This window comes from Globicephala melas, chromosome 2 (assembly GCF_963455315.2).
Source record: "Globicephala melas chromosome 2, mGloMel1.2, whole genome shotgun sequence".
Taxonomy (NCBI): domain Eukaryota; kingdom Metazoa; phylum Chordata; class Mammalia; order Artiodactyla; family Delphinidae; genus Globicephala; species Globicephala melas.
Window position 1 is genome coordinate 90,389,109 of NC_083315.2, and position 12,658 is coordinate 90,401,766.

Genomic DNA, 12,658 nt, shown 5'->3' on the forward strand with positions numbered 1-12,658 from the left:
TTCCCAAATTGACCTACAGATTCAGTGCAATATCTGTCAAAATTCTAAATGTCATTTTTGCAGAAATGGATAAGCTGATCCTAAAATTCATATGGCAATGCAAGGGACACAGAATGGCCAAACAATCTTGAAAAAGAAGAACCAAGTTAAAAGACTCACACTTCCTGATTTCAAAACTTAACTACAAAGCTACAGTAGTTAAAACAGTGTGGAACTGGCATAAGGATAGGCAGATAGATCAACTAAATAAAACTGAGTCTAGAAATAAACCTATATACCTATGGTGAATTTGTTTTCAATAAGGAAGTCCAGACCATTCAACGTGAAAGAAGAGTCTTGACAACAAATGGTTCTAGGACAAAAAGATATCCATATGCAGAAGTATGAATTTGGACCCCATCTCATATCATATACAAAAATTAACTCAAAATAGATCAAAGACCTAAATTTAACAGCTAAAGCTATAAAATTCTCAGAAGGAAATATAGGTGTAAGTCTTCATAACCCTGGCGTAGGCAATGGTTTCTTAGATATGACACCAAAGCACCAGCAACAAAAGAAAAAATAAACTGACCTCGAATTAAAATTTTTAAATGAAATTTAAATTTAAAACATTTGTATGTCAAAGGACATTATCAAGAAAGTGAAAAGAAAGTCCCAGAATGAGAGAAAATATTTGCAAATAATATATCTAATAAGGACCTAGTGTCCAGAATACATAAAGAACTCTTACAATTCAACAAGAAAAAGACAACTTAGGGGCTTCCCTGGTGGCACAGTGGTTGAGAGTCCGCCTGCCGATGCAGGGGACACGGGTTTGTGCCCTGGTCCGGGAAGATCCCACATGCTGCGGAGCGGCTGGGCCCGTAAGCCATGGCCGCTGAGTCTGCGCGTCCGGAGCCTGTGCTCCACAACGGGAGAGGCCACAACAGTGAGAGGCCCACATACCGCAAAAAAAAAAAAAAAAAAAAAAAGGACAACTTAGAGGAGACCTTCAAGATGGCGGAGGAGTAAGACATGGAGATCACCTTCCTCCCCACAAATACATCAGAAATACATCTACATGTGGAACAACTCCTACAGAACACCTACTGAACGCTGCCAGAAGACCTCAGACTTCCCAAAAGGCAAGAAACTCCCCACGCACCTGGGTACGGCAACAAAGAAAAACAGAGACAAAAGAATAGGGACAGGTCCTGCACCTCTGGGAGGGAGCTGCGAAGGAGGAAAAGTTTCCACACACTAGGAAGGGCAAAGCGGAGAGATTTCCGCACAGAGGATTGGTGCCGACCAGCACTCACCAGTCTGAGAGGATTCTCTGCTCACCTGTTGGGGTGGGTGGGGACTGGGAGCTGAGGCTCAGGCTTCGGAGGTCAGATCCCAGGGAGAGGACTGGAGCTGGCCATGTGAACACAGCCTGAAGGAGGATAATGCGCCACAACTAGCCGGGAGGGAGTCCAGGAAAAAGTCTGGACCTGCCTAGAGGCAAGAGACCACTGTTTTGGGGTACGAGGAGAGGGGATTCAGAACACCACTTAAACAAGCTCCAGAGACAGGTGCAAGCCACGCCTTTCAGCGTGGTCACCAGAGATGGGCATGAAACACTAAGACTGCTGCCACAGCCACCAAGAAGCCTGTGTACAAGCACAGGTCACTATCCACACCTTCCCTCCCGGGAGCCTGTGCAGCCCGCCACTGCCAGGGTCCCGTGATGCAGGGACAACTTCCCAGGAGAACACACAGCACACCTCATGCTGTTGCAATGACATGCTGGCTTCTGCCACCACAGGCTCGCCGCACATTCCATACCCCTCCCTCCCCCCCGGCCTGAGTGAGCCAGAGCCCCCTAATCAGCTGCTACTTTAACGCCATCCTATCTGAGCGAAGAACAGACCCCCTCAGGTGACCGACACGCAGAGGCAGGGCCAAATCCAAAGATGAACCGCAGGAGCTGTATGAACAAAGAAGAGAAAGGGAAATTTCTCCCAGCAGCCTCAGGAGCAGCGGATTAAATCTCCACAACTTGATGTACCCTGTATCTGTGGAATACCTGAATAGACAACGAATCAACCCAAAATTGAGGCAGTGGATTTTGGGAGCAACTGTAGACTTAGAGTTTGCTTTCTGCATCTAATTTGTTTCTGGTTTCATGTTTATCTTAGTTTAGTATTTAGAGTTAATTGTCATTAGTAGATTTCTTTATTAATTTGGTTGCTCTCTTCCTCCTTTTTATATATATATATAGATTTTTTTCCCTTTTTCTCTTTTTGTGAGTGTGTACGTGTATGCTTCTTTCTGTGATTTTGTCTGTACAGCTTTGCTTTTACCATTTGTCCTACTGTTCTGTCTGTCCATTTTTGTTTTTGTTTTTTAAGTAGTTTTTAGTGCTTGCTATCATTGGTGGATTTGTTTATTGGTTTGGTTGCTCTCTTCTTTCTTTCTTTTTTTATTATTTTTTCATTTTTAATAATTATTTTTTTATCTTAAGAACTCTATTTATTATTTTTTCTTTCTTTCTTTCATTTTTTTCTCGCTTTTCTTCTGAGCCATGTGGCTAACAGGGTCTTGGTGCTCCAGCTGGGTATCAAGCCTATGCCTCTGAGGTGGGAGATCAGAGCTCAGGATGTTGGTCCACCAGAGACCTCCCAGCTCCATGTAATATCAAATGGCAAAAGCTCTCCCAGAGATCTCCATCTCAACGCTAAGACCCAGCTCTACTCAACAACCAGCAAGCTACAGTGCTGGACACCCTATGCCAAACAACTAACAGGACAGGAACACAACCCCACCCGCTAGCAGAGAGGCTGCCTAAAATCATAATAAGGTCACAGACACCCCAAAACACACCACTGGACATGGTCTTGCACACCAGAAAGACAAGATCCAGCCTCATCCACCAGAACACAGGCACTAGTCCCCTCCACCAGGAAGCCTTCACAACCCACTGAACCAACCTTGGCCACTAGGGGCAAACACCAAAAACAACGGGAACTACGAACATGCAGCCTGCGAAAAGGAGACCCCAAACACAGTAAGTTAAGCAAAATGGGAAGACAGAGAAATACACAGCAGATGAAAGAGCAACATAAAAACCCACCAGGGCAAACAAATGAAGAGGAAATAGGCAGTCTACCTGAAAAAGAATTCTGAGTAATGATAGTAAAGATGATCGAAAAACTTGGAAATAGAATGCAGAAAATAAAGAAACGTTTAACAAGGACCTAGAAGAACTAAAGAGCAAACAAACAATGATGAACACAATAAATGAAATCAAAAATTCTCTAGAAGGAATCAACAGCAGAATAACCGAGGCAGAAGAACGGATAAGTGACCTGGAAGATAAAATAGTGGAAATAACCACTGCAGAGCAGAATAAAGAAAAAAGAATGAAAAGAATTGAGGACAGTCTCAGAGACCTCTGGGACAACATAAACACACCAACATTCAAATAATAGGGGTCCCACAAGAAGAAGAGTAAAAGAAAGGGACTGAGAAAATATTTGAAGAGATTATAGTTGAAAACTTCTCTAATATGGGAGAGGAAATAGTCAATCGAGTCCAGGAATCACAGAGAGTCCCATACAGGATAAATCCAAGGAGAAACATGCCGAGACACACATTAATCAAACTAACAAAAATTAAACTCAAAGAAAAAATATTAAAAGCAACAAGGGAAAAGCAACAAATAACCTACAACGGAATCCCCATAACCTTCCAAGAAACAAAAGCCCAGGACTAGATGGCTTCACAGGAGAATTCTATCAAACATTTAGAGAAGAGCTAACACCTATCCTTCTCAAACTGTTCCAAAATATAGCAGAGGGAGGAACATTCCCAAACTCATTCTACAAGGGCACCATCACCCTGATGCCAAAACCAGACAAAGATGTCATTAAGAAAGAAAACTACAGGCCAATATCACTGATGAACACAGATGCAAAAATCCTCAACACACTACTAGCAAACAGAATCCAACAGCACATTAAAAGGATCATACACCATGATCAAGTGGGGTTTATCCCAGGAATGCAAGGATTCTTCAGTATACGCAAATCAATCGATGTGATACACTATAATAACAAATGGAAGAATAAAAACCATACGATCATCACAATAGCTGCAGAAAAGGCTTACAACAAAATTCAACACCCATTTATGATAAAAACCCTCCAGAAAGTAGGCACAGAGGGAACTTACCTCAACGTAATAAAGGCCATATATGACAAACCCACAGCCAACATTGTCCTCAATGGTGGAAAACTGAAAGCATTTCCACTAAGATCAAGAATAAGACAAGGTTGCCCACTCTCACCACTATTGTTCAACATAGTTTTGGAAGTTTTAGCCACAGCAATCAGAGAAGAAAAAGAAATAAAAGGAATCCAAATCGGTAAAGAAGAAGTAAAACTGTCACCGTTTGCAGATGACGTGATACTATACACAGAGAATCCTAAAGATGCTACCAGAAAACTACTAGAGCTAATCAATGAATTTGGTAAAGTAGCAGGATACAAAATTAACGCATAGAAATCTCTTGAATTCCTACACACTAATGATGAATAATCTGAAAGTGAAATTAAGGAAACACCCCCATTTACCAGTGCAACAAAAAAAATAAAATATCTAGGAATAAACCTACCTAAGTAGACAAAAGACCTGTATGCAGAAAACTATAAGACACTGATGAATGAAATTAAAGATGATACAAATAGATGGAGATGTATACCATGCTCTTGGATTGGAAGAATCAACGTTATGAAAATGACTATACTACCCAGAGCAATCTACAGATTCAGTTCAATCCCTATCAAACCACCACTGGCATTTTTCACAGAACTAGAACAAAAAATTTCACAATTTGTATGGAAACACAAAAGACGCCAAAGCCAAAGCAATATTGAGAAAGAAAAATGGAGGTGGAGGAATCAGGCTCCTGGACTTCAGACTATACTACAAAGCTACAGTAATCAAGACAGTATGGTACTGGCACAAAAACAGAAGTATAGATCAATGCAACAGGATAGAAAGCCCAGAGATAAACCCATGCACATATGGTCACCTTATTTTTGATAAAGGAGGCAAGAGTATACAAGACAGCCTCTTCAATAAGCGGTGCTGGGAAAACTGTACAGCTATATGTAAAAGAAAGAAATTAGAACACTCCCTAATACCATACACAAAAATAACTCAAAATGGATTAAAGACCTAAATGTAAGGCCAGACACTATAAAACTCTTAGAGGAAAACAAAGGCAGAACATTCTATGACATAAATTACAGCAAGATCCTTTTTGACCCACCTCCTAGAGAAATGGAAATAAAAATAAACAAATGGGACCTAATGAAACTTAAAAGCTTTTGCACAGCAAAGGAAACCATAAACAAGACGAAAAGACAACCCTCAGAATGGAAGAAAGTATTTGCAAATGAAGCAACTGACAAAGGATTAATCTCCAAAATATACAAGCAGCTCATGCACCTCAATATCAAAAAAACAACCCAATCCAAAAATGGGCTGAAGACCTAAATAGACATTTCTCCAAAGAAGATACACAGATTGCCAACAAACACATGAAAGAATGCTCAACATCAGTAATCATTAGAGAAATGCAAATCAAAACTACAATGAGATATCACCTCACACCAGTCAGAATGGCCATCATCAAAAAATCTACAAACAATAAATGCTAGAGAGGGTGTGGAGAAAAGGGAACCCTCTTGCACTGTTGGTGGGAATGTAAATTGATACAGCCACTATGGAGAAGAGTATGGAGGTTCCTTAAAAAACTAAAAATAGGCCTTCCCTGGTGGCACAGTGGTTGAGAGTCTGCCTGCCGATGCAGGGGACACAGGTTCGTGTCCCGGTCCAGGACGATCCCACATGCCGCGGAACGGCTGGGCCCGTGAGCCATGGCCACTGAGCCTGCGCGTCCGGAGCCTGTGCTCCGCAACGGGAGAGGCCACAACAGTGAGAGGCCTGCGTACCGCAAACAAACAAACAAACAATTAAGGACATTAGGTTAAGTGAAATAAGTCACAAAAAGACAAATACTATATGATTCCACTTATATGAGGTACTTATAACAATCAAATTCACAGAGACAGAAAGTAGAATGGTAGTTTTCACAGGCTGAAAGGAGGTAGGGGAATGGGGAGTTATTTAATGGGTATAGAGCTTCAGTTTTACAAGATGAAGAATTCTGGACATTCGTTTTACATCTATGTAAATGTACATAACACTACTGAAACTGTACACTTAAAAATGGTAAAGATGGTAAATTATACATTGTGTATTTTACCTCAATTAAAAATTTTAATTTTTAAAAAAGACAATAATAAGTATTGTTGAGGGTATAGAGAAATTGGATTTTTCATAGTGGTTATGTAAAAATGGTGCAGTCACTTTGGCAAACAATTTGACAATTCCTCAAAAAGTTAAACACAGTTACCATTTGACCCAGCAATTTCACTCCAAGGTATATACCAAGAGAATGGAAAACATCACACAAAATCTCACAAGTAAATGCTCATGGCAGCATTATTCTTAAGAGCAAAAAAGTGAAAGCAACCCAAATGTCCATCAACTGATGAATGCATAAACAAAATGTGGTATATCCATACAATGGAATATTATTCAGCCATAAAAAGGAATAAGTACCAATACATGCTACATGAATGAATGATGAAAACATGGTAAGTGAAGCCAGACCAAAAAAGCCATATATTGTATAATTCCATTTATATGAAATGTCCAGAACAGGCAAATCTATAGACAGAAAGTAGATTAGTGGTTTCCAGGGCTGAGGGAGGGAGGAATAGGGTTTGTAGTCACTGCTAACAGGTATGTGGTTTCTTTTTGGAGTGATGAAAATTTCTGAAATTGGATAGTCGTGATGGCTGCACAGCCTTATGTATGTATACTAAAAAACACTGAATTACACAATTTAGTAAATTTTATGTTATGTGAATTCTATCTTAATAAAAAAATAAATATATGCTTGCTGACAGAAACTAGATATTCACATAGTCTTAAAGTATCTTCCTCAAAGTATTTAGTAATTACAAAGGGAAAAATAGTAAGTTTACATTAGAGAATCCTGGCAGACACCACCTTAGCTAAATGATCAAGGTCAACATCACCAGTAAAATACCAACATCATGTACACCCTGATATGATGCACTGAGGAGGGCACTTTCATTTCTGTGGTATGCTTCCCCAAAATGCAAAATCTTACTCTAATCATGAGAAAACAGCAGATAAACCCAAATTGAGGGAAATTATACAAAATAACTGCCCAGCACTATTCAAAAGTGTCAAGGTCATGAAAGATTGAGAAACTGTTTCCAGATCTACAGAGACATGACAACTAAATCCACTGTATGATCCTGGACTTGATACTGGAAGAGGAAAAGGATATTAGTTGGAAAACTGGTGAAATCCTAATAAATTCTGTACGTTAGTTAACAGCACTGTACCAAGGTTAATTTCTTAGTTCGATAAACATTCTATGCTATGTATGATATTAACAAAAACTGAAGATGGGTGAAAGATATAGGAGAATTGTCTTTACTATTTTTGCAGCTCTTCTGTAAGTGTAAAATTTTCTCAAATTTTTTTAAAACTGTTCAGAAATGCTTCATGACATTAAAATATTTAATAGAAGGACTGAGAGATGAAATATAGCAAACTTCCCAGAAAAGGAGAATAAAATTCTAGACTTACAGGCACTTGTCTTTGATGTGACAGAAGCCATCCTTCACCTGAGAACAAATAAGCTTATAAACTAAATACTTTTCCTAGAGCATGGTACCACAAAGCCTTAACCATTTTACCCCAAAAAGATAATTATTGAAAGGGAAGAGAACAAAAGAATGAAATGTTCTATAAAAGATGTGAGCTCGGGCTTCCCTTGTGGTGCAGTGGTTAAGAATCCAACTGCCAATGCAGGGGACATGGGTTTGAGCCCTGGTCCGGGAATATCCCACGTGCCGCAGAGCACCTGGGCCCGTGTGTCACGGCTGCTGGGCCTGTGCTCTGGAGCCGGCGAGGCACAACTACTGAAGCCCGAGCACCTAGAGCCCGTGCTCCGCAACGGGAGAAACCACCGCAATGAGAGGCCAGCGTACCACAACGAGGAGGGGCCCCTGCTCACCACAGCTGGAAAGGGGCCGCGCGCATCAGCGAAGACCCAATGCAGCCAAAAATAAATAATAAATAAATTTATTTTTTTAAAAAAAAAGATGTGAGCTCTTTCAGCTTGTCCTAAGAAAATATATGCTGAGCATTTATGACTCTGACTATCTCCAGTCCTACCTCATGTTCTAATTTCTGACCCTGTTTACCTTACATCAAAATAAAATCTGTTTTATATTAGCCTCATATACTCAGAATCTTACAGTTCAAGAGGCCAAAGAGATAATCAAATCCACTGGTTCTCAAAGTGCAGTCCTGGACCGTTGTCTCTAGGAAACCATTTTAGACATGCAAATTCTATACCCACTTCAAAACTTCTGAATCAGAAACTGGTGGTGGAGCCCTGCACAAGAGTTTTAACAAGCCTCCCAGGTAATTCTGATATAGGCTAAAGTTTGAGAACCACCAATCTTATCCAATTTCCTCACAGTAGAAGTGATCTGCTTAAAGGTACAAGGTTTCTTAGAAGCGGCCATGACTAAAACCCAGGCTTCCAACCCCCAGTCCAACGCATTTATGACTTAGCCCACCCTGTCCCACCACAGGTCCTAGTTCATTACAACACCGCCTCAATTATCCCATCTCCCTTTCCCTACCATCATTTTCTGTTCTAGTTCCATCAACTTTTCATCATGTGGTAGGGTTTTACCTTGTCTTGCATAAAATTTGTCACTTTAAATGAAGTACAACACTCTCGGCAGGCAATAGAAGCCAAAAGAATTAGATGCTTAATTCCTTAAACTGATGGAACTATTATTTTAAATAGAATTAGTGTTTCTCACGTATCTTCTCTACTCCATCACTTGTCTCCTTTACATAATTAAAGGAAATATTCAGCACATGAATGCAATCAATTAATGGTGATTTTCCTAACCTGACATGGAGTCATTCAAATGCTATATGTCCCACAACTCAGCTTCTTCTGGTACACTGTGCATAAATATGTAAAGGTGAGCATGACACCAGAAAGTAGAAGTAAGCTCAAAAATAAATGCAATAAGCTGAGAGGAAGAAAAAGGGAAGCAGAGTGAAGATTAAGTCAATCCCCTCTTTCACAAATCGAAACCAAGAGTAAAATTAACCCAAGGAAGTTATGTTATACATTTAAAGAATAAAATTTCAGTTAAACATAAATTAGATGACAAAATAATCTGTTTGAGCTAATGAGACCCTTGATAACCTTAGCTTATCAGAACTTAAAAACATATTTTTAAATACGAAAAATTTGAATAAGCTAGTAATTAAATTCTTACCATGCCTGGTGTGGTACCTTCATCACTGTCTCCATCCTGGCTGCTTTCTGTATCAGCACTGAGAATCACTGTATCTGAAGTGCTCTTGTATTGCCACTTGTTACTTTCAGCATGAACATCTAAGGATGATTTTTGCAGAGTGGATTCTGCCTTGGAAGATGTGGCTTCCATCTTTGGGGTTAAAATCCTTCTGCAAGTTTTCTTTATTTCAGCCTTCTTACATTTCTTACATGCCACTTCATTGTTAGAATTCTTATCTAATAGGGATTTGGAGCGCTTAAGTTGATCTGGCTTGTAGCTACTGAGTGAAAAGGGAACAAGATACACCTTAGCTGTTTTTCCTAAAACTGTAGTCTGTACCGGTCTCAGAGACACATAAGCGATGTTTTGGTTTTCCTTATATTCATTCACCTATTCAGGTCAATAAAGGAAAACAGAGAGTATTAAAATTCCAGGTTTTAAGCCTTTTCTTACAGATCTGCATAAATAAATCTAATTCCTATTTCATAATGACAACACAAAGCCAAACTGATAGCCTGTAAGGAAACCTTTTTCCCTCCAAAATCTAGATACCTAATTCATTAACCTGAATAGAATTATTTATTATACTGGACACATTTCTTACCCATGAGTCGGCCAGACCAATAATAAAAATGACGACAGGGGCTTCCCTGGTGGCGCAGTGGTTGGGAGTCCGCCTGCCGATGCAGGCGATACGGGTTCGTGCCCCGGTCCGGGAGGATCCCACATGCCGCGGAGCGGCTGGGCCCGTGCGCCATGGCCGCTGAGCCTGCGCGTCCGGAGCCTGTGCTCCGCAGCGGGAGAGGCCACAACAGTGAGAGGCCCGCGTACCGCAAAAAAAAAAAAAAAAAAAAATGACGACAATTTGTAACTGAGGAGACTGAGTAAATGGAATTGTTTCAAGAGTGGGAAACTGACCATAACGACTGCAAAAGCAAATGCAGGCTTCCGGACCCCAGCCAGACACTATTTTGGGGGTTATTGATAAGCATCTTCCTCAATGCTGAAGGTCTACTTTCCAGAGGAAAACCAGGACAGGCATCCCCGCTTATCTTTTAAAGCAACACCCCCAAAAACCCGTTAAACTGAGAGATGCCCCAAGGAGCAGGAAAGTTTTAGAGTCAGGAGGTGCCGGGTGGCAAGTCCTCCCATCCTCCTCGGCCTATGCCCGGCACACCCCTCACGAAGACTGAGGCAGGAACACACCCGAAAGGGACAAGCCTTTTCTCCCATTCACCTGGAGTCGCTGTCTGGAGCCCACCTTCTCCTCGGCCTCCGCGCGCGACCCAGACATCCTCCCTCCGCTTAGCAGCTGGCGTCTTCCCGCCAAGATTGCGGCGGGAGGCGGGGATGGGTGGAGGTGGGAGGGGCGGGGAGGGGTCCGGGGAGGGGGAGGCCAGGGCGGCGCAGGAGGGTTCCGATCCCAGCCGGTGGGAGGGGGAGAGAGCACTGGGCGTTACATTAGTCTCTTAAAGAGGCAAGGTTGCCAGCCTCACCCCAAACTCAAATTCCTCAGGGAATAGAAAGGACCGAATCGACATTTTTACCTTGGATCCCGGTGATTTTGATACTGCTGATGCCAGTATCTCACTTTGAAAAACACCTGCGCCTCTCCTAAGGAAAAACCACCTTGCCTAGTAACGTGAGCCTGGAAAAGACTCAGGAGCACTTAAATACCGTATGAAATAGAGAGGAAATGAAATCAATATATATGCAGGCTTTACCTCAGCCCCTAGTTCCTTGTAATCCCACCACCAGAAAATTATGCCCAATGGCCACCGTATTTTCTTCCTAGGAATAGAAGCATTTTGATTTTTTTTTTCAAGAGCTGATAACTTAAGCTGGTTTAAACTTCACCCACCAGTTAACTAAGTTGGTTTAAACTTCGCCCACCAGTTAACTAAGATTTAGTGATGACCTTACAAAGCCCAAAGACTGGGGAAATGTTTTAAATAACTTTTGTATCACAAAGCAGCATAAATAAGATTTCAGGACACTGTATTTCTTATAGTTACTGCCATATTAAACTTTTTTTTTTTCCTATTTTCTGGGTTGCCGCGAGCAGAAAAAATTGCCTTCCCAACAGATTTACTCCCTCTGGATAGCATAGTTTTGGAGCTGATGAATTTATAACAAATTTCTATCTACTCTTTTACAGTCCTTTTCTTTATAGCTCAAAACTGCTCCCTTGATTGGTTACTTGAGTTATCCACTGTTCCTTGATCGAGACTTGCCCAATTTCATTTCTTCTCCCAGCTGAGGCCCAATTTTAGGATACAGGTGAAATAATTTGAGAACTAATCCTATTAACAGCACCTTTAAAGCCCTTCAGGAACTTGCACACTCCTTGACTCAAAAATTACTGATAAAATCAAACTTTTCATAGTGTCTGATATATACCATGTTATTTCTGGACTCCAAGACTTTGCTCAGGCTGTCCCTTCTCTCCCCACCACAGCAGTTATAAAACCCTTTCTACAGTGACTGTGTTCTGACTACCAATTAGCCTATGTTTTTTACCACAACCTAACTAGTAAATTGGGATTTCAGTTACTCTTCTATAAGCCCTTGAAGACTTACTAAATGAAATTCAAGTTCCTGGAGGAAACAAGCCTTTCAACAATATTCCATACTCCTTAGAGAAAGCTAAGCGTGGTGCTTAATAATTACTTAGGGACTTTTATATACAAACATTTCAGCCAGGAATATGTTTTAATAGGCAGTCTCCAGAAACAGAAAGAACTGTAAAGCCTAAGAGTGTTCGGATTTCAGGCACTGTTCTAAGCCGCCTGGGGGATTTTTTTTTTCTTGCCACTTGCCCTCACGTGACCAAAAAATACCTCACCACAACCCGCTCAGCCTCATCAACTGAGCTAATCAGGTGCTATTAACAGGATTTCTATTCCGATTAAACGCTAACTCTGAGCTTTCAACAACCTGGACAAACCGCCCTTCACTATCTCCTCAGTTTCTTATCCCTTACTACCCGATTTTCCTTGGCTTCAAACCAACTCTAACGAGCGAAACCTTTCATTCAGCCTTTCCTCGCCGCAGGGTCTCAACAGCAAAGCCCAGCAGAAGCAACTTCCCGCCAGAAAGTGCGTCCAAATACTGCGAGACTGAGGAGGCCAGGGCGGCCTATGAACATGCGCAGTAACAGACTCGACGTTCTAGCCGTAGGCGCCCAGGCG

General features: G+C 41.2%; 1 protein-coding gene across 13 annotated transcripts in view; it reads right to left on the reverse strand.

Moving 5' to 3' along the window:
• The window catches only part of WDR76 (WD repeat domain 76), a 64,382-nt gene extending 51,759 nt beyond the window's left edge, over positions 1-12,623 (reverse strand). For 4 of the 13 annotated variants that reach the window (XM_060294347.1, XM_060294346.1, XM_060294345.1 and 1 more), the window contains exons 1-5: positions 12,495-12,611; positions 11,015-11,135; positions 10,705-10,786; positions 10,072-10,251; positions 9,447-9,857 (exon numbers count right to left, since the gene is read on the reverse strand). In XM_060294347.1, the coding sequence (XP_060150330.1) occupies positions 9,447-9,857; positions 10,072-10,251; positions 10,705-10,786; positions 11,015-11,135; positions 12,495-12,501 (801 nt within the window). In that variant the 5' untranslated portion in view covers positions 12,502-12,611. Of the gene's footprint in view, positions 1-9,446; positions 9,858-10,071; positions 10,252-10,673 lie in introns of all 13 variants that reach the window. The other 9 variants (XM_030842829.2, XM_060294350.1, XM_060294349.1 and 6 more) reach the window with 8 other exon arrangements.
• Between the last annotated feature and the right edge of the window lie 35 nt (positions 12,624-12,658).